This window comes from Plectrocnemia conspersa, unplaced genomic scaffold, assembly GCF_051122295.1.
Source record: "Plectrocnemia conspersa isolate PC_06_02 unplaced genomic scaffold, ASM5112229v1 ptg000006l, whole genome shotgun sequence".
Classification (NCBI taxonomy): Eukaryota; Metazoa; Arthropoda; class Insecta; order Trichoptera; family Polycentropodidae; genus Plectrocnemia; species Plectrocnemia conspersa.
The window spans coordinates 22,970,408-22,994,069 of NW_028277170.1; the positions used below are offsets into that span (position 1 = coordinate 22,970,408).

At 29.5% G+C, this 23,662-nt stretch overlaps 1 protein-coding gene and 1 long non-coding RNA gene across 5 annotated transcripts; both read left to right on the forward strand.

Annotated features, from left to right (window-relative positions):
- Positions 1-3,716: 3,716 nt before the first annotated feature.
- Positions 3,717-8,931, forward strand: LOC148234545 (uncharacterized). 2 transcript variants are annotated; one of them, XR_015810048.1, is made up of 5 exons: positions 3,717-4,016; positions 4,990-5,666; positions 6,001-6,164; positions 6,255-6,389; positions 8,197-8,931. It is a non-coding gene; the product is annotated as an uncharacterized LOC148234545 (long non-coding RNA). The 2 variants fall into 2 exon arrangements; XR_015810049.1 differs by having other exon boundaries at positions 3,717-3,995.
- Positions 8,932-11,302: 2,371 nt separating this feature from the next.
- LOC148234546 (E3 ubiquitin-protein transferase RMND5B-like) lies at positions 11,303-17,152 on the forward strand. 3 transcript variants are annotated; one of them, XR_015810188.1, is made up of 9 exons: positions 11,303-11,505; positions 13,990-14,082; positions 14,157-14,350; positions 14,664-14,824; positions 15,232-15,329; positions 15,397-15,544; positions 15,666-16,094; positions 16,208-16,849; positions 16,938-17,152. XR_015810188.1 is itself a non-coding variant. In XM_088188461.1 (9 exons), exons 1-9 carry the CDS (start codon positions 11,370-11,372, stop codon positions 16,999-17,001), a joined length of 1,170 nt encoding a protein of 389 aa, XP_088044587.1. In that variant the 5' UTR covers positions 11,303-11,369; the 3' UTR covers positions 17,002-17,152. The 3 variants fall into 3 exon arrangements, 2 of the variants coding, with proteins under 2 accessions (XP_088044587.1, XP_088044589.1); XM_088188461.1 differs by having other exon boundaries at positions 15,666-15,783; positions 16,692-16,849; XM_088188463.1 differs by having other exon boundaries at positions 15,666-15,783; positions 16,692-16,837.
- The last annotated feature ends 6,510 nt before the right edge of the window (positions 17,153-23,662 follow it).

Genomic DNA, 23,662 nt, shown 5'->3' on the forward strand with positions numbered 1-23,662 from the left:
CCAAAACTCAAGATAAAAGACAAAAAAGTTGAAAATAGATACTAATTTATTCTCGAAACGAGTCGAGGTAGAATTTTTTGTAATATTATTTAACACCAAATTATATTTTTTCAAAAATAGTATAAGAAAAACTTACATATTTGTCAGTGATTAGGATTTTTAAGTACATTAAATAAAACTAATTTATCAAATATCACATATTTAATTATGTAATATTTCATTACAATAATATACAAAAAGTGGCATTTCAGTAAAAGTAAATAAAATACTTGAATGTATCACTAATTTTTATTTTAATATACATTATAATCATGTGCCTAAAACATGAAGGGGCAGTAAATATAATATAATTTTGTAAAACAGTAGATAATTTAATGTAATTAATTCCAATAAATATTTATAAATATACTATATTCATCATTTCTCTATTTGCTTCAGAATGCATTAAAAACATGTAATTTACTCAAAACACTAAATAATATAATTATTATAATTACATTTCTCACAAACAGATTTACCGATATTATGTGGTTGAAAAATCGATAAGATGACATCTCGGTTGTGCCAAATCTAACGATGAAGTGAAAAATTTTTTTATCTTAAATTTGTGTCTAGTTGTCACCCGTCACCATCTGATTATCAAAAGTAAATACAGCAAAAATGATAAAAATCATTTTAACTTGATAATTAAAAGTTTTTAATAGTAAATTTTAAAATATATTACTCAAGAATCTCGAGATTTTTTAGAATAGCTTTAAAATTAAGAATATCGACCGGCAAATCTGTTACTTAAGAACAAATGCACACTCAAGGGCAAGCGCACTATGAGCTTGCCCTTGAGTGTGCAATAAAATATTATAATAATTATGTTTTTTCAAGTTTATAATATATATTTTGGTTTAATGTAAAACTTTATAATTTTAAAAACATTTATGTTAGTATTTTACAATTTTAGTCAATAAAATAAATTGTATAGTTTCTTGAGCGCGTCAGTAAAGGAGATTACAGCGCTACAATGTGTTTCTTATCTTGGTAGTTTTTGATGGCAACACTTCTAAATTCTAACTGTCAATAGGGAACTGTCACAATCGCTGCGCACCGCAAAAAATTATAACTAATAGATACGATAATAGTTTATAAACAATAGGATAAAAATAGGTACTTTTTAAATTTTTTTGCCTGTCTTGCCTTAGAGTTTAATAAATAAACTAAGAATAACAGTCAACACCTACTAAGGAGTGAGACATCAGTCTAAAAGCTATAGATTACTGACATCCATCTTAATATTTATAAACTATTAAAATATTTATAATTAGCAAATTAGTTATTTGTGTCTCCTATACAACAAAATACTGGCACACTAAAAGTATTTTTAAACTGTTGATAATTCTAGGTGCTACATCATTTCGCATAAAATTCAACTAACATTGATAATTCTAGGTGCTACATCATTTCGCATAAAATTCAACTAACTTTAAGAAAAATCCACTGTGATTAGAAAATTGTTCACTATTGATTTAATAAAATTTGCTATAACTTTCTGCGGTAAGCTGTCACTATAACAGCTCGCTATTGTGGTTAGAATTTAGAAGTGTTGCCATTAAAAAATACCAAGATAAGAAACCATGGTAGTGCGGTAGTCTCCTTTACTGGGGAAGTTAAAAAGTAAAATACAATGTATAATTTTCAAGAGAAAACTATACAATGTATTTTAAACACTAATATAAATGTGTTTAAAATTACACAGTTTTACAATAAAATCATATTGAATCAAAATATATTTTTTTCCTCTTACAAATATTGTTTTAATTGTATACAAAAAATAAAACGCTTCAAGCGACTCTCTTAATAACAATCTCGTAACACCTATATAACCACACCTAAAAAACAAGGTCGTCATTTACGAAAACACGTGTAGTTATTGTTGTTGCTTTCCAATTAAAAATAATAATATATCGTTTGTCAACGGCAAACATGTTTATATAATGTATATTATTTCTTACGCAAGTTCTTTAATACACGTCATACACGTGATTATTTTATTTTTCTATTAAAAGTTTGTTTTTCTTGATATAAAAACGATTAATATATTTACTTAATAAAATATTTTCAAATTTATTATAAAAGAGTTTTAATTATTGGGTTAAAATGACTTTTATTATTTTGCAGTATTTAATTTTGGTAATTGGATGTTGACAAGTGGCAATTAGGCACAAATTGGATAGAAAATATTTAATTTTAAGATGAAATATTTACTGTTTTCAGAAAGTCTATTACATTTTTAAGTTTTCTAACAATTTTAGACCGCCTCTTCATGTTTTAGGCACATATGATTACAATATAAACTAAAAGAAAAAATATGAATAATTCAAGTATGTTATTTACTTTGACTAAAATGCCACTTTATGTAGATTATTGTAATTAAATAATACATAATTAAATTATTTTACAGTTTAGAGTTTCATAACTATGGTATTCCTATTGCTTGTGTTGCAATAGAATAATTACAAAACATAATTAAATATTTTTTTTAACTGAAAAATCGCGTAACGCGTTTTTTGGATTTCAGAACGATTTTTACACGTTGCACCGAATGCTTGACACATATTTTACCGTTAATGAATTAAAACAATCTTTAGATATAAATTGACATGTTCATTATATTATGGAAGAGTACGAGTTTATGTATAAAAAAAATTATTTCCTAATTCATTAAAATAACGTCGCGCACGGTTGTTGTATGGAATATTTTTGAGCGGAACCAAAGGATTAATAAAAAGTAATGCTAATTATAAACATAATTAAGGAGAAGATTATGGAAAGTATCGTGAATTTATTTCTACAGTTTATAGTCATCGTGGTATTTTTTTATAAGAAAGTCTCATTTTTAAATACCTATATATGTATTGTATATACATACATATATTATAATGCTAAGAAAATGATTTAATAATGAATTATATTTGATTATAAAATATAAATTGTTCTATTTTGAATACTTATTATATTAAAATTCACAATATGATTTATTGTAACTACGACACAATATGATAAATTATTAATAAAAACAAAAATTGTGTATGGATATCAACACTCAGCCACACACGCTGAGTTGTCGCGTTTAACGCCGTATACATATTGCGTAGTAGTGCGGCAATATGTTTTAGATTTTGTATATTATATATGGAATTACCCGCAACGCAAAATAAAAAAAATGATATCATCGAAACTATATTGTATGTAAGGTTAGGTTATGTGTTATTTTACTAAGGTTTAAAAAATTTCCGAGATTATTTTTTTAGCTCTTACTAGTATCCTGCGTTCTAACATGTAAAAATATGATCCAAAATGATTTTTTTAGCTGTCCCGATTTCGAGTTTTATAAATTTGGTAAGCTTCTGTATTTCGCAAATATGGTATTACTGTATATTTAAATTTTAATAATTAAAAATATATTATGATGACGCTTGGTAAAAATTTACATCGTACGTAATTTTTTAATTTTTCATAATCAGCGTTAACATATTATTTTATATTTTTATTCAAGAAAATATATAAATTGGCATGACTTTTTAATGATTTTGTGATAGAGAAAACTACAAATTTCATATTTTTAAATATGAAAATAATACTGCGATTAAGTTAATAAATATTCGCGAACGTTAATATCTAATGTCCGTTAAATAAGATGCTATGACCAAAAAAAAATTTTATCTGTCAACGTCGATCTGTCAGTGCAGTTTGATAGATGTGTCATCGGACTCATTTTAAACAAATTTAAACCATTTATAATAAGTGAAAACCATCTCCGAGAACTTTTGACTATTTTTTTTATCATTTTTAGTTTTCTGTGTTTATATTACAATATGATAAGGAGTAATAGAGGGATTTAGCGTCCTTTATTGGCTTAAATTGACATCACTCCATTACTTTAGACACTCATTCGTAGTTTGCCGTTTAACCCGCTTCAACCCAATTAAAAGTTCATTTTATTTGTGAGTGATTTAAATACGAAAGTAAACACAAACAATATCAGAAATATGAATTTATATATGATTATGCCGTAAAATAAAACTATTGAAAACTGAAATAAATACAATATCATTTAACGGTTTAATTTTTAAGGAATTTATTTTCACGAACTTGATCAATTATTTTCGAATAATTTAACGAAATAATGTGCTATTTATATTTAGTTGTGACTTAATTTGTTTTAAATTAACTTTTCAAAATAATTTAACTTCATATTAAAAAAAAACCTAAAACAACAATAAAACTATTATTATTGTTTTAGGTCCATATATTAGAGGAGAAACATCGGTACATGCAAGTTCATAATGCAACATTAACCTAAATACCGGTTAGATTGGATTATATTCTATTAATTCAAGGATCTAAATAATTAATAAAATAACATGTTGTATTCATATACATAAACACTTTTTGTTCCTTGGTTGTCAATGGTTAATTTAAGTATTTTAATTGTGCTCTTAATACCTCCTCGATATCTACCTTCTACACATTTTATTTCTCATATTACCAGCACTTATTTTGTTTTATAAAAAACATTTTAAATTTCGAATAGGTTTTTATTAATATATTAATTTAGTTTTGTCAATGGAAAATTCAAGTATTCGGTGTCCTCGGCCATAATCCAAATATCTTATGATAATATAATGTTGTATGTACTAACTATTTACTTTATTTCTCATAATAACAGTATGTATTTTGCTTTTTAAAGAACATACTAAGTTTGCTTTGAGTGAATAACTTAAAATGTAAAATGATCGCATGGAAGAATAGTTGATAAAACGCTTTAACATAGATAAGTTATTTTGACGCACTCGGAATGGAACGACTGAAATGATATTTTTTTAATGATAATGGGTTTTATTTCTTTAAATTATATATGAACTTATATACTATTTTCTATAAATATAATGTATTGTTATCTATTCTATACTCTTACTGTTTTTAATTATTTTTCAGAATCAATGATAATTTGATGTATTGAAAATCAAGAACGCCGACGGAACTCAAAATTTGAAAATTTTATTACGAAGATTGTCTTATGATTTGATATAGTTTAATCAATTTATACTTCTTAGCTCACACACATTATGTCTGGGTGGAGCTTTAGTTTGCCTCTTTTATGAATTCAATGTTAAGGTCGTTATGTGTTACGTCACTAGGAACATACCAGGGAGCTTCGTATAATCATTCGTAGAACCTTGTTTCGGAATCTCTGGATGATGGCGATGGTGGAAGCACAGGCACTGTCTCAAAGATGAATTCCAGAAAATAAAACTATTGATTTATTTATTGCAGGCGTGGAATTCAAACAACGCTCTCGAGTTACCAGATATTCTCGAACTTACAAAGTCCCTAAATATGTCAGATTCACTCGAGTTATCAAGGTCGCTTGGTTTACTAAAGTCATTCGAGCTACTAGACTCACTCGAGCTTCCAGAATCACTCAAGTTATTAAAGTCATTAAATATAAGAGAATCTGTCGATATACCAGAATCACTGAAAAGACCAAAACTGTTCGAATTAAAAGATACGCTGATGTTACAAAAAAATTTCGACATGATAAAATCTCTTATGTTTATGGTATTTACGACTAAAAATGAACAACACACGAAGAAAATCTCTAAAAATAAAAAGTTAGTATTTAATTTTAGTATGTTAGTAAGCATTTGAAAAAACTAAAATAGATTTTTTTAATTAAATTTATAATTAAAGCCGTCCGCTAAAAAAATTATATAAAAAATAATACTTTAAGATTATGCTTACTTATACATTTATGTAAATTTAACATTGCTTTAGTGGTTTCAATTAGCATAGGACAGTTACTCGTTGGTGTAGGATATATTCCGGGAAATTTAGCTTCAACATAAATTATCCTACTTTAGTTTGTACAGCAATATAAATTCAATTTCTCATAGTAAAGATAAAAAAGTTCTCAAAAGCCAAGCTTACTCATTTTTCTTTTCTTAGAAACTTACCATCGAAGCACTCCGAAGTGGGTTCCACCAAGAGCTATACACGCAACAAGGAGTTTAAAACGAAGGGGTCGCTTCGAGTCCACATTAAAATCCATAAGCAAATGATTGCAAAACTGCACGATTGCCTCGTGTGCCACAGGGCATTCGAAACTTCGAGTATACTCTCATCATATATATATATATAATAGTATATATCATAAAATATTTTTTTTAAATACGTTAACCAATTGAATCGTCTTTTTATAGAAGGACTTGTGCACTACACTCATTTCATCCATACATACAATAATAGATTCAAGTGTGAAATGTGTAATTTCAATAGTAGCGAGCCTTCAAAGCTAAAAAAACACCAGCTTCCAATTATTAGAGAAATTGCTCAAGGTAAGCTTTGAAATTTCTTCTTCGGTTGCGCATCTGTGTTTGGGCGTTGGTGAATGTTCGTAGATGTGCGGATGTGTATTACTACTGTATGAGAACAGAATATAGGTTATAAAGATGAAACATTATTAGGAAAATTAAATTACGTGAATTTGATGTCTACAGCTACGTGAATTTGATGTCTACAGCAAGCTACAGTTCTTGAATCACGTACGATTTGTATAATTACTATTTTATTATTTAGTGAAAACACATAGCTTTTACTTCTTAGGAATGAGCGAATTAAATATATGAAAAATAATAGGAAAAACGGCACTTCCTCAGTGGATATGGATGAACCGCTTTTGGATCATATTTAGTTGAGATCGATACTTTAAAACAGAGCTGAAAATCAATGATTAAGTTAGCTTAATTATGCATAAATTAAGGATCGTAGTTTTAAATTTTACATCAATCTACAATTTCTGTTTTCTAACGCGTCTGGGAAATTAAAGTTTTATAATCTCATTGATGAAAATCGTAGTGATTAATTTAATCGAGCTAGGTCGTAACCAATGGTGTAGTGGGGCCGGAGCACGCCGGGGCGGCGCTCCGGCGCATTTTTAAGAGGCAGGAGCGCACTCCTGTACATTTTATAAATCTTCAAATTTTTAAAACGTACCGGAAATTTCACAAGAAAATCAAAACTGAAAAAAATTTATTCCTATTTGCGCCCGTGTAACACAAAAGAATCAAAGTAACAATAGGCAGTCCAGTTCTATAAGTTGTTTGTACAAAGTCATAAAAGTACAACATATAGTCTTTCTTCTGTGACATACAAACACTTTTGCAGCCGATTGCCTTTTCTTTTGAATTTCGTCTGAATGTATCGACCGTATTCAGGGGAGTGCAACCTAGGTTGACATTAGATCGCGCATTTCGGTAAAACATAAATAACATCTGTCAAATAAATTAGATTAATTTATTAAACTTTATTTGCAAAAACTGATAAGTTATCAGTGATTTCTTGATAACATTTTAGTCTGTAGCAATCACGAAACAGGATAATAAAAATACACATATTACATTAGGAAAATTCTATAATACATTATTAAAATATTGAAATAAGTTTTCTTATTCTCAAAAAAACATTAAAAAAATATTTCGAAATATCTATATTGGCTATTTTTAAAAAAAATGGGGGGAGGGGTGAAAGTTCAGCGTTTCGGAGCTTGTTTTTTTATCACACCACTGGTCGTAACATACATTTTAGTGCTTTCTTATACATATATTGTATATATGTATAAGAAAGTATAAATATATTGTATCAGAATACCATTTTTTTCGTCTTACGTTATTTATTCTGTTCTCATACATAGTAAATATTTACTTTCATTTTTAATAATAGAGCTGTATTAATCAGTATAGCGAACGGTTGTGAAAGAATTTATTTTTGTACAGTTTACCACATTGTTTTGGTCATTATTAATTTTATACACATGCACACACGCGAGCACACACACATATAAATGAGATAAGGGCATGCGGATCGCATGCCCTTATCTCTCACTCGCTCTCGTCACTTAACACGCCAGTGAGCGAAAGGGAAAGTATCTCACCGCATGCGCCTGATATGTATATATATATTAGATTTTAAATTTTTATTACGAGATACACATTTTTGATCAACATTGGCTACGGATGCCATCGCGATCTTACTTGACGTTTCGAAGAGTCTCTCACTCTTCATCCTCAGAGACTAACATCCGTAGTCAATATATATTTGTACAGTTGATTATAATTAATAATTATTTTTATTATTATCTCGCAGGTATATATTCGATTTTTGCAATATTGAATATTCTTTGCATGAGCGCTATAATTTGCGATGTAGCGGTCATCTTCAAGTGCTGAATGGAATATTCCTTGTTTACGTCGTAGCAATCTTGGTCTACCCTTATCCTATTAATAAAATCGATTGCCCCGCGATGTTGCAGACATGTTGTTCTTGCGAAGATATATGAAGATTGAATCGCAATTATTAAAATTGTACATTTTTATTATATTTAAAAATAAATAACACAAATTGTATCTCTTACCGATATATTTGTTTTTTGCAATTTTGAATATGTTCTACCTGCGGCCATTATTTTTATCTTTGCACTAGCGCTTTCAATCGCGATGTAGCGATCATCTTCAGCTGCTGAATCAAGCGTTTCTTGTTTTACGTCACAGCAATCTTGATCCATCCTCGCAAGAATCAATGGTCCTCAAAAAAATAATATGATGTAAACATAAAATTATTATTATTTTTATTATACATTTTTTCTTCACGAAATAGGATATATAAATAACTGTAGAAATAAATAAAATAATTTTAATGTATGAAAAAAAATCTAGTAGGAAATTTTGTAGAACATTTTGTTGAATCGATATAAAGTATAAAAAATTATAAAAAGAAATGTAATTGTTGTTATTGATTAATTAAAATATGTACATTTTCATGTGTGATTTTAAATGTAAATTTGCGAATATGTATATTGTTCAAATAAAAAAGTGGTCAAAATAATTTATATAATTTTTTAAAAAGATGTAAGTTTTTAGATAATTTTTTCAATCGAAATATGTAAATTCGCAAATAAATTGTTAATTCATACCTATACTATAGAACAGGGATGGCGAACCTTTTTCCCAAATGGGTCAAATTTGATAAATTTTTTTATTAAAGTTTGAGTAATTAAAACAATAATAAATAAAGGCTTACAAGTTTTATTAACATTAAAATTTACAAGCAAAATTTCAATGAATTCTTTATAAATAAAAGGAGGAAAGGAAGAATAAATCATTTAATGGGAAATATGTTGTTGTTTATATCATACCTAAAAATTCAAGGGGGTTCGATAATTTCACACGCGGGTTACACTGCTATAGAATATAGATTATAAAGTATGTTGTTGGATATAGATATTATTAACATTTTCTTTAAAAAAATATTACATACTTTATAACATAATCTGTAACATTTTTATTTCATCACAAAATAACTACTTTTATTGTTATTCATATTTCAATAAGACGAAAGAGAGGTACTTACTCATATTCTTTCATAGATTTTAATTACGATGAACATCAATATGAATTGATATTTCAATATTTAAGGCTAGTTTCTGAGGAAAAGTCAATCGAAAATTAATGATTTTCTATTTATACGATTATTACCCAATTTAGATTAAGAATTAAAAATATTGTTAAAATATGTTATTATATGTATTAATTGATGGGTAATAATTAAATGAAATTATTATTGAAGTATCGAGATAATGATTACGTGTTATTGTAATATAGTATAAATATACTTATAACATATTTAATATTAAACACATTACAAACAAATATGGTATTTTTAATTCGCGAGTTCTAAAGAAAAATGATTTTTCCATATTAATATAGAATAACGAGAATATTTACATACACAGTTCTAAAACGTAATGCCAAAAATATGATATATTGACAAAATTCGAAAGAAACGATCAATGCGAATAAATTATTAAGATATTCATGAGGGGCTGACGAATTTCGCAAAATTTTAATATATAAAAAGCTAAAAATAAATATAATATAATTTAGAATTTGTTTATTTTTCGCACTTTTCCGGCGTCTTAAGCACGTGCGGACTAGCATTGTCTAATTATAGCTATGTTAAATAATGATTCAAGGGCACTAAAGACATTTTATATTACTTTTCATTTTTTTGCCCACTTTTACATTAAATTGGAATAGTAAAAATTAAAAAAAAAACTATATATATACAATATATATTATAAAAGTGGTAAGTTTAAGAAAAAATAAGAAGAATTTCAATCGCATACTGTTTCCAAAAATACGTTCATCTGGAGCCAAAGATATCTGAATTTATACAAAAAAGTGCTTCGGAGCACCATATTTTATTATTATGTTTTTATTTTATTTATTGCTATACTAGTAGATGACTCGTCGCTTGCACTTACAGATGTTAGATGTATTATTTTTACATTTTTGGTTGAACCGTTTGCAGTGGGTATAAGATTAATTGTAAATGTATTAGTGTAAAATATAGCTGGTGCCCCCTTTCTTTCGTGCTCTAAGCACGTGCTTTGTGTGCTTAAGGGCTAATCCATCCTTGTTCGTGTAACTGCCTGGAGAAAAATTTCTCATATTATGCCCTTATTCATTTTTCGAGATTTAGACAAACAATATTAAAAAATTAGCGAAAAACTATAATTATGAAATGCTGATATGTTGTTGTGGCCGCCCGTGTGCACCGCACGCATTATATGCGTGGCTCTGCTTATAGCAATAGCACATGTAAATACGAAATGTAAAATGTAGAAATTGTTAAGAATAAATAAATGGATAAAGTTTTCAAAGAATACCATTTTTTGAACATGTCTGATTAAAGAAAGTATACATAACAGTCAGAATTTATTACTTGTTCATTATTTGAATATAATATTGATAAGAGGAAGTTATAAATTATTTTCTTTTTATTTGTATCCAATTTTTAATATTTTATTTATTGCCTTGAAATATAATAGAAATATAATTATCTATATATAATACATAATTATATTGCTTTGGTGATAATTTATTTAAATATTGTTTATTTGTATTATTTAATGTGTTTTTATTTATTTAGACTATATAGCCGTTATATAAATAAATTATCAGATTAATATTGTTTTGACGGATCGCGGCCATGGACGGTTGAGCGCTTCGCTGCAGGCCATGTCTAAACCATCTTATATGACATAACCATACATCACCTATTTAAAATTTCTAGCTAATATTAGGTAATTGTTAAATTCAATGTAAAAAAAATAGCTTTAGTCAATATATTGTTTTATTTTTATAGACTATCCTATTGAATTAACAGCTGATGTTAGGATTTTGCTTATTAGAAGGTTTCGGTGGAGTCGCGGTGTCGTCGTCCGTGCGTTTTTGCGTCGTCCTGTCGTCTTTGTCGGGATGGAGTCGTGTCTGGCTGTGGAGAAAGACATCGACGCGGCCCTAGCTAAATTCACTGGGCTGAGTGAGCATGCAGACAGGGTGCTCGGTGATGTCGTCGCCCACATACAGAACCTCAAGCGGGAGCTGGCGGAGGGTTCGTACTTTACATAAGAACTGTCAACGCATTTGTAAATAAACAGTTCGCTACGACGGAAACTGTGTTGTCATCGCTGTGTCGTTCTGCATTGCATTGTATCGGTTATGGATCTTCTCATGACCGATTCGGGATTAATGTATTGCATAGTCACCTTTAATTCTATGTGGTCGTTATCAGTATGCACCAAATTACATTTTATCCATTAATTTATCCATAATTTACTTAAAATTCAAAAATATAAACATAAACAATAAACACATGTCAACACTATTTATTTTGATATCTAAAGGACGAAAATTATAACTGTGACACCAAAGCTTTATATATATACGTTTATGAAAGTTGAAATTATAAATTATTTGTACATTATTACATTTGATATTCCGGCAATAAATTTACTTAAATTTAAAGCTAAAATTAAAATGAAAGTTTTCAATGTTCAAGTTGAATCTAATAGTGAATAATATAAAATGATTTACATCAGAAACGTGGTAGAGAATGACCGAAAAATACTTTGTATTTTCAAGCTTTGATATTTTTTTTATTTATTAAATTAAGACCATCGTAAATTAACGTGTTACTCCAATGCGTCACGATGGTCGAAAAACAATACATAGTATTTTTTAAATACACAAAAAATATATGTTTTAAAAATAATACACAAAAATAAATCATAGAAAGAAACAATAATTTAATTTTTTTTTTAAATGATTAGAACCAGACCAGCTCCTCGTGCCACTGTATATTTTGTTAAAATACCTATTGTGCCATTAAACAAATTTAATTGTATATTATGTATATACTCTACCGGTCAAAAGTTTTAGTTTTTTGTTGATATTCTTAATATAAATTAGATAAATAATAATAAAACACATTATATGAAAAATCAAATATTGGTTTACCAATTAACTTAAAATTACAATTTTAAATAGTATTTTTAAAATTTTTTTTTTTAATTATTACATTTTCATAAAAAAATCTACCCTTATAAGGTAATAACTGCTTTAACTATTCTTGCCATTGCCATATTAGTTTTCAATGTAGCTGGTTGATATGTTAGCTTACCCACTCTGTAATCGTTTTGGGAATTTAATAAGTGCTGGCGAATTTTCTGATCAAGCTCATCCCCTAAATTTTAGGGGATGAGCTTGATCAGAAAATTCGCCAGGGCCTAAAAGCTCAATTAGATTAAAATCTGCCGATTGGAGTGGCCAATTCATATTTTATAATCTTCCTTTTTCTTCTTTTATTTATTTATTTTTATTAATTCTTCCGTTGTAACCTGACAGGCGTAGGCCCGATGTGTTACAACGGGGTAAACCAACTGAATAAGTCAATTACAATTAAGTATTAACAAGACTAATATGCAAGTATTAACTACCAGATTCTATGACAATCAATTTATTGTCAATTTCTTCGTACTGCACTTTTTCGATCATTTCTTTTAGTTTTTTACACTAAATGGTTTGTGCACTCAATTTTTTTTCTTTATTATTTTTTAAAGATTTTCAATAGGGTTCAAATTGGAGCTGTTCCCGGGCCATTCCAACGATTTAATTCCGCATTTTTCCATATAATCTGAAATCTTTTAATAAATAATTAGTTGTATTTTAATTTTTAATCTCATTTCTAAGACATTATAGAATTGATTTAAAAAAAATATAAGTGACAATTCGCCAAAAGACAGAGTGCAGAATCATCCATGAAAATTCAGTAAAATTTGAGTCCAGATGCTCTTCCATCGAATGGATTAAAAAAAATTACAAAATGATTTTGTTATCTGCCCACTTTACTGTTCCGTTGATAAAGTGTATACTTCTCACTCCGAAATACGAAAAACATCCTCAGATTATTTAACTTACTGAATTTCGCACAGTTGGCTGAATACAATAATCAGGGTATTTTTCACTTTTTCAACGACGAACGTAAGCGTTCCATCTGACCAGAATAAATTAGTTTTGCTCTCATTGGAGAATATCACTCTTCTCGAATCGATAGAAGTCCAATTTTTATGCCGATTGGCCCATTCCATGCATTTCTATCGCATTTTTTGTATCAATAACAGGTTTTTAGCAGGTATACGGCCAAAGAGACCTTCATCTTTAAAACGCCTACGAGTTGTGTCCGCGTTTATTTTTTGTATCATTAAACTCGCTGGTAATATCTACTGCTGTTCTACACCAATCGCGTAAGCAGATTCGACATATCAGCCGATCTTCACCAGATGAGGTATTTGTTCTATGATTTATCGTATGACAACTAGTTTGTTTCAAAACAGTTTGATCGGCGAGTAATCGTAAAATTATTGTAAATGAAGGAGATTACATAGTATTTGTTTTGGCAATTTCATAATTCAGTAACGGTGTTACATTGCAGTCTTACAGCACAGAGTACATGATGCACAAAAACTTTTTATACTGAATACGCTAAAGGTAAAACTGCTTTTGACAATTAAAAATCATATTAATTTTTTCTTTACAGTTCCGAGTAATATGCCTCTTACGGCGACACAAGTAGATGTCATTCGAGACATAATGAATCGTTGTAAAGAAATGCTGCAGTGTTTGGCGTCTGGTAATGCTCTGAATAATATAATGTAACTTTGTTTTGTAACGGCACTTGATGTTTATACTTATGATGTTGTACAGAGCATCGTGATAGCCATGCGTGTGTCTCTCGGGTGGGAAAGGTCATAGATCGTAGTTTTGTGGCCGAGCTGTCCGGCGCTGTTCCAAGAGATTCAGTCTTTTCGACGGCGCAACAACGTCCTCTGCTCGATCGGGCCATTGTGCAGCACCTCTACAGACAAGGCATGGACACGGTCGCTGATACGCTAATAAAAGTAAGCTTGTTAATAAAAAAATTAATAAAAATCAACCTGCTTATCCTGACTTATAATATTTATGTGTACAAATCTAAGCATGAGCTAAAAGCATTATGAAAGTAATGTTTCAGTATATCGGTTGCAACAAATTACGTTTTGTTCAGATGCAGAATTTACGTTAATGAAGGTGCAGATCGTCTGAAGCAAGTTATTAATAAAAATTTAAAGGAGATGTAAATATATTCACATTTATTTGTATAGCATAATTTGTTCATCATCTTATATAAATATTTGGTTGTATTAATATCGTTATTAAATTTATTTATTCTAGGAAGCACAATTAGATGAAGAAACGGGACAAAGTGAACCATTTGCAAGTCTTCACCGTGTCGTGGAAGCCCTCCAAGCTCACGATCCGGGACCAGCTCTTATGTGGGCTGAACAACATGCCGATACACTTCAACACTCGCAACTACCGTTTAAACTACACAGGTATTCTTAACCTGTTGCCATCTGATTTTTTCTTTTCAAAACCAATCAGCAACTCTGATTAAAAGTTGTGACAAAATATTAATTAAAAAAATATATATTGATTAAGTAAGTGAGAATCGTCAATAGTATTTAATACCTGATTTAAAAATTTTTAAAATTTAAGAATAAAAATTATATTATAATTATAATATTTCTGACCATTTGGGCACCATCACAAATATGCTTTACAGCCATTATCGGAAATAACACTACGTAGAATTTATCTGCGTGATGGAGAAAGCGGCGAGTAAATGTTAAGTTTAATTTTGTAGCATTGTCACGTTGCAGTAAAACACTTGTTTTTATATACTTCTAGCTGGTTTTCTAAGTCCTACAATCATAAAAGAGTATGTCATTTTTATTTATAGATTAACATTCTTATTGACCGGACGAAGAGAAGGTCTCTTCGCTGCCGTCATGTATGCACAAAACCACTTCCCGCAATTCGTACACAAACATGAGAAGGGTGAGCTTCTTTGAACATTTGAATCTCTCAGAAAAAGACATTGCGAGCGTTTCTTCTGTCGTTGCAGAGATTCAGCGCACCATGTGCATGCTGGCATACGAAGGCGGAGTCCTACCAGCTGGCTATTCGTCGCTGAAAGACGATGCACTTTGGCCCGACGCAATCGACGTGTTCCTGAAGGATGCCTGCACACTCCTACGGCTGCCTCCTCTTAGGTCAAAAACTTTTTGACATTACCGCCTAGCGCGTTTCCCTGCCATACTAGTGTTTTGATTTGCGAGCGTTTTATCTGTGTCTTTTCATCCAAAATTAACAGTTTGCTTTTTATCAATGCAGCCCTCTGCAGTCAGCGGTCAGTGTTGGAAGTCGCGTATTGCCAGCCTTGCTTGACATACGCATAAAGATGGCTCACACGCACGCTCACCATGTTTGGGCATCAAAAGATGAGCTACCGGTAAGTTTCATTTAATATTGTAATTGGTTAGAATATGGCTTCGTCATCTGGAATCTCAAAACAGGGAAGTATTTCTTGTCATTTGATATACTTCAAAGAAAATTCTTATCTACATGATAGAGTACGGATTGTGTCCGTATTTGTATCTTGGCACCTTTTTGATAAGGTAATGCTTTTCTCACCTTCATAAAATTTGAATACTAGTATCATACACATTGCATAAACAACAATAAATTGTATAATTGATCCATAAAAAATATAATTTATTATATATATATTGCTGAAAGCGCAAGGTTTCAATCATACCTACTGCCAACTTCTTTTAAAATTGCTATAATTCTCTAAATTCATGTTTTACTTCACATTTCTACTTCCAACAAAAATGTCTTTATGTGACAGTTTAACAAGCAAGACTTATGACTAGGTAAAAAAATCTTCACACACTTTGCCACTGGTTTAATATTTTTATACCAAAAATTATACTCCTGTCGATACATATATTTTTATAACCTATACTCGTTATATATTTTTTTGACATCAACTTTTTTTTTATTAAATGTTTTTTTAAATAACCATTAATGTGTTATTAGTACATATTTACATTTCAAAAGTATTAATTTAATCATCCTTAATATTTATATACTGCCCAAATTGATTAAATATTCAATTTTTAACAACCGTAACTTAGTGGAGTTTAGATTTCCCTGCGTTTGACTTGTGAAAGTCGAATGAGCGGGGCGGATTCCTCGACGTCCACCAAGCCACTCAGTCACGTCTACAGTTTGTCGTGGCCACGTCTGCAACTCGCCGCATAGAGAATTAAAAATAAATTCTCATAGATCTTAGGATGTGCACACTGAGTATGTATTCGATAGCTGTAGAAAATAACCAATTACCGAGTATTCCAGGTTGAAGTTGAAGGAGGAGGACATCACTCTGTATTCGCATGTCCCATTCTCAGGCAGCAAGGGTCGGAACAAAATCCGCCCATGAGATTGCTTTGCGGCCACGTTATCTCAAAAGACGCTCTAAATAAGTTGTGTCAAGGAATCAGGTACAATAACATGCATGTATCGCTTTCTGACTCCTTTATGCATTATTTATAAAACATATACCGACAATGCCGTCTAATGGTCTCCTTTTTTTTCTTTTAGATTGAAGTGCCCTTATTGTCCCATGGAACAGTCGCAAGCCGAGGCTAGATTAATACATTTCTAAATAATTAATTTACATATATAATAAATATACATATCGAAGGATTAAAGTGTAAAATTGCTAAATCCATTTATGAAAACTTTACAGGAGAAAAAAAAGACTAAATAGATAACTTGAAATTAGGAAAATAAAACAATATCTCAAGTTTGTAATTTATTATTTGTAGTGTTAATTGGAGAAAGCAATTTTTTGAGCATGTGTATTTCGATTAAAGGTACAAGATGACATTAAGTCATTTTCACCCAAAAGTGGAGTTAACAAATTTACACTTTAATCCATCGATTTAAAATATATATATACATAATTATGTATATAATATATATATCCATATATAATATATATTCAATGTATTGAATTCTATCAAAACATGAATTTAAAAAATATTGATATATATATATATATATATATATATATATATATATATATATATATATATATATATATATATATATATAATATTTTTTAAATTAACGTATGATTTTATGTTGTTTAATTTTTTAACAGATTTATTAGCTTTTTGTATTCGTATTTTTTCTTTCTCGCATCTCGTTTGATATTGATGTTGGGGTCATCATCTTGGGCGTATTCCCTGCCATTTTTAAACTTATTTATTCTTAGAAAAAATAATGGAACAAATTTTGGACACAGTTTATAGGAAAAAGCACACACAAATGCTTATTCCCACGATCATCCTTCACGACTTAATTCTATAGTAGCTTAGTTATTTCATAGAGCAGAAACGCTTTTGGATAATGAACATAAATTTTAGGAATTTAAAAATCTCAAAAGAAGCATTAAATTTAAATTCACAATAGAAAGAACAATAATAATAAATTAAAAATTTAATAGTATTTTACATATACGGTATGTTCAAGGGATTTCAGAAAAGATAGGACAGGTACTTGCAATTTTTAAATCTCAAAATAAAATAGGAACAAAATAATATTGTACCGAATGGAAAAGACAAAATTAATAACAGATGGAGTATACCAAATTGGGAATTGTGACAAAATTTACATTGGTCAGACAAACCGTAGGATTTCACAAAGAAAAATAGAACATAAAAATGTGATTAAATACTTTGATGAAAAATCAACTTTAGCACACCATACTTTCGATAAAAATCACCATATAAACTTCGATACAACCAAAACTTTAAGCAAATTTAAAAACCCAATTAAAAGGAAAATAGCATTAAATAAAAGAGACGACGCGAAAACACTAAAATACCCGATTACCGGTTTTAAACTAAACTAAATTAGATTTTAACAAAACTCACACAAATATACATTTAAACATACAAAAAAGAAAAATAACAAATCGAAAGATCGAATCAAAGACGACACAGCCGAAAAGTCTGCGTCGGCTGAGATAAGGTCCAGATTACGCCCAAGATGATGATCCCTACATCGGTAGTCAAAACGTCGGCAAACGATATGCGAAAAGAATTGGACCGATATGCAAGCCCTTACATCTCAAAAAGCTAAGTAAAGTGTTGAATAAATCCGGTAAAAACTTAAACAACAAAATAAAATCATATGTTATTTTAATCAGTGGCATGCGGTCAGAGGGACGGAAACAAAAACAATATTTTTTAATTTATTTTCTTTATTTAAAAAACATGTATTTAATTTTTTTAAATTAATTTTATTCGACGCTCCTTACAAAAATCATCAATAACCGCATCATATAATATATCGTCTTTCAATTGATATTTTCAATTGGTATGGGAATCCGGCAGCTCCCACTGCAAGGCATGAAGGCCAAAAGGCTGGAGAAATAGACAAATTCAAAACGTCAACCGTATGAACGGTTGATGACGGGCGACACGAGCACGAGTAACGGCTAAAGTTCTAGTGCGCCTGCGCGATCAATTCAATTCTCGATTAGCAATTAATGGTGTACTCGTATCGACTGCACAAGCCAGCCAGCTCGCCCGCACTCCAGTCGGCTTTAGCTGCTTCCTCGATGTGGTTGTCTGTAGCCGATTTTCTGAGCGATTACGTTTCATAATTATGTAAATTAAAAAATGAATAAATGATGAAAATATTTCAATTTTAGAATCGATTTATAATCCCAAGGCATGCGCCGTATCTACTGCATGTATGGACCGCACACCACTGATATATATATATATACATATATATATATATTATATATTCAATCATTTCAACAAGAACGTGAGGGCATATTTTTGGAAACTAAAAATATATTGCAGTTGCGCTTTTTTTCGGGTACTGCCCATGGTGAAATCCAGGTGCCAGACTATTATCGACAACGAGGGTGACTACACATCATACTAATAATTTTGCGTCGAAACTCTATTAATATACATCATTGTAAAAATAAATTGATTAAATATTTTATAGTTTACAAAATATCGTCGTTTCGTTCTTGTTGAAAAGACTGTATATATAATTTCTTACTCGTATCTGTTGATGACGTTTCGACCACCAATGTTGGGGTCATCGTCTTGAGCATAGCTAGACCTTATCTTAGCCATTGCAGAGTTTTTAGCTGCGTCGTCTTTGATTCGATCTTGTAAAATCACATCTCAAAACTCATGAATATTAAAAATCATATATATATATATTTATAATGTAAATATACATATAGGGGATAAAAATTGAAGGCTTTCTTATTCTTAGGTATTGTGGCAATAAATTTATTTATGTATATAGTACGAAAACAATCTTGTAAATCTAGAGCAATACTTTTACTGTGAAATGATATATGATGATGCTGTTTTTGTTAGAGGATTGGTATGTTGAAGAAACTTTTATGATGTCGAGTGCAGTTTTTCTGAATGTGTTCCATCCATTTTTTTCAGGGACTGTCTTCCTGTTGTTTTCATCTTAACACAACCAATCGTAACTATCAATGCTCTTCCTTTATTCTTGCAGTATGTTTAAAATATGCAAGTATTCTTATAAGACATATAGTTTAGAGGCTCTCTTTATTGACTACTTCAGCAATATCGAACCTTTTTTTGGCGGTGTGTCGAGAATCAAATTATTGTATTTGCAAATCAAATATTTTAATTGAATACTTTTAAAGATTAAATTATTTTTTAAATTAAAAATGAAACGTCTTTTTCAATTTCTTTCTTGAAAACATCGGGTCCGGATTTGTAACCGCGTTATATACAAACTCCTGCCATATTCTCACTACGCAAGTTAGTAGGGATCGGAAGATCGACAAATACTTTCACTCTCATAATATGTCATAAAATTGTCTCGTTGGTCACGGGTTCGCTATTACTGAATTAGTTGTTGAAGAATATTAGTCTTCACCAGATAGATTTTTATTAGTATTCATTAGAGTAGTCATCTTAGATTTAGCCATTTCAATGCGCCTATGGATATCTCCTTCGATTTCTATATTTTTCGAAGTAAGAGCTCCTAGGTAAATTGTTTACTTCTTTTGAAGTCCTTTAATTATCCATAATTATTTACTCTATAAAGAGATCGGTCATCTCCTCTAAGTTATTACTTTGAATGGACGTTTCTAGTTCTTCGTGAATGCTCTGCTTTATAGCCCGATAATTTTTTGCAATAATTCTGAATGTAACTGGTAAATAATTGTCATTTTTTGAAAGCGTTCATTACGGCTGGTTTCTATGGCAAATACTGCAGATATGATTTTAACAATGAATCACTGATTTTGGATTTATATATATCAATGATTATTATTATTATTATGTCATTACAGACTTTAGCCTAATGTGCTACAACTGGGTAACTATAGATATTTTATAAGCAAGACACAGCATCATCTGCTTGTATTTTTGGAAACTTTTTTTAAAATTTTGAATGTACTGCCTTTGTTTTTATACCTCATTTTTTATTACTATATATTAAAATTAAAAATTATAAATATATTATATTATTTGCAATCGCATATGGGACATCTTTGTAAAACTGTGCAACAGGTTGATCGAGTGCTTATCCAATCATTTTGTCAATGACTCAAATCAAATACCATACATAAAAGATTATGTGTTTTGAATTGCATTATAATTTTACCATAAAAATAAGTTTTTAAAAACATCGTTTTAAACTTTTTTATCTTTATTATATACCATTGAAGTTATTGTTTTCATCTAAAAAACATCGAAATTTCTTTACTTTGAAAGTTCTAAAATATATTTTAATTTAATCGTCTTCACTGTTCTTATTTGATATTTATTTTAAAACATTTACGCATCACCTTTATGTATCTACATATCGGTATTGATTAGGCATATAATTGAATAATGGTTTAGAAGAGCGCCGATTCTAGTCACCTGTTGTAAGCTCCTTATTGGAAAATTTATTGCGAAAGCTATCAGTTGTAATATTTTCGAATAAAGTTTATTATCATAATTTACATATATGTATATTGTTTTAATCGCTCACATTTTTAACCCTGAAAAAATTTCAAAATTTCTCTTCCGAGAAGAACCTGAAGAAGAAAACAATTGGATTGCACTAAGGATTGGATAAAAATACGATTGTGTGTTGTTTTTGTTTCTACCTGCGCTGCAATAACGGTTATTATCGGGAAACTACAGCGCATCGGCATACTTTGGAGAGTAGCAGAGGTCGATAACAATTTTACACGTATGATATATTATTATAATGCATTATTTACAGTGGCGTAGTTAGAGTATGTGGTGCCCGGGGCGATCCTTAAAATTGCCGTCCCCCCCCTATACATTTTTTTGCATGGTCATAAAATTAGCATTTCTTAAAATAATTAATTGGTTATTGTTCAGCTCTTGCTATTCGTGGATAAGTATATATATATATATTTTAGTGCATTTAGGGTTAAGTACCGCACTAGACGATCCCATCGCAAAGATGCCGTCCCCAAGCAAGTGCCGCCCGGGGCGGCCCGCCCCCTCCACCTCTCCCCCATAGCTACAAGTCAAAATATGACACATTTTAATGCTTATATTTTTTTATTATATAGATTTATTTTTAGCAATGACCAATTTAATTATTTTTAAATGGTTTATTGTGAATAAAACAATATGTTGTGTTCTAACACTTTTTATTAATCTTAACGTTCTTAACAAATATTAATATATGTATATGTTTCCAATTAACATTTTTTGAGTTAAATGTATAAGTCACTTTACCTATGAATCCAGTGACTTAATGCAACATGTTAATTTTTTTTTACTCTTTATAGTTGCAGAGAAAATGTTTTTAAATAAAATTTACCATTAATATATAGTAAAACAGTCAAGTTAGTATACTATGTATATGCATATAAGAATTTTTGAAACAACTTGCTTGTTCCTAATCAACATTTTTTAATCTTATTTTGAACTAAATGTATAACAGCCAGTTTCTGACTATGTGACGTATTCATATCACCTTACTCTTAAATTATAGGTCGTTTTAAACCTTTTAAATAGAATGTATCATATACTTTGTTCCCAACAAACATTTTTTTTTAAATCTTATTTTAAGTAAATATATTACAGTCACTTCTCATACAGATTAAATTACTGTATGACATTATATAACTATACACTTCAGTTATATCTGCAAGTGTATTGTTTAAGACTTTAGCTCAATTTTAATCTTAGTCTTGAACTAGAATGTTTCATCTTTGTTCCCAAAAAACATTTTTTTTAATATTAATTTTAAGTCACTTTTAATAATGTGACATTGATATGATTATACACTTCAATTGTAACTGCAGTTGTATTGTATAAAACCTTAGTTCAATTTTAATCATAGTTTTAAATGGAACGTATAATTCCTTCGATATGGTTACATAAAAATTCAATATAATGTAACGTTTGGATTTACATTTCAATACATCAATTACAATATAATATATTCATAAATATATATATTTGGTAATACTCGGTTTCATTAAAACCCTATCAAAATATCATTACTTAAAACTATACACAGATTCACCGAGAGATACATTTTCAATATAAGATATTACAAGTAATTGTAAGTTATAGTTAGTACAGTAATTCTGAAAAATACACAACGTTAGAGTGGTTCTATAATATCCAATAAATGGAATATATCATATAAAAATAGTGATACTTGATTGTTCCCAATAAAGTTTATTTAAATCTCATTTCGAAATAATTGTATTACAGATACAAATTCACCTGAAGGTGTTTGTTTACAATCATAGTTCAGTTTAATCTTTGGTTTCATAAAAAACACGGTTAATTTACATCCGAATCCAAATTTAAATTTACATTTTAACACATTAATTGCAATATAATGCTCATAATATTATTATATTCATGTTCAGTAAGAAGAACATTCTTAATAAAGATAATATAGTTCTAAAAAAGACAACGAGTGTATTGTACCATAACAGTCAATAGATGTGATTCGAAATACAACTGCATTTTTATATGCCAGCATCGATAATGAGGAAGAACAGAGAACACTTAAAACTAGCAACAATTTAATGAGACTTACATATGTATATAGATTATCAGACTCCATTCTACTAATCTCCATGCATTTGGTACGAGATGATGTTTCTGAACGCTTTAAAATTTATGTCTAATAACAAATGGCTCTGTAGGTATTTCATCGCCGATCTCTGGCATGGATCTGCCCACGATTACTTCTGTGTTCTCCTCTTCACTATCTTTTACCATTATTTCGGTTGATTTTTGTGTTTGTTTGATTGG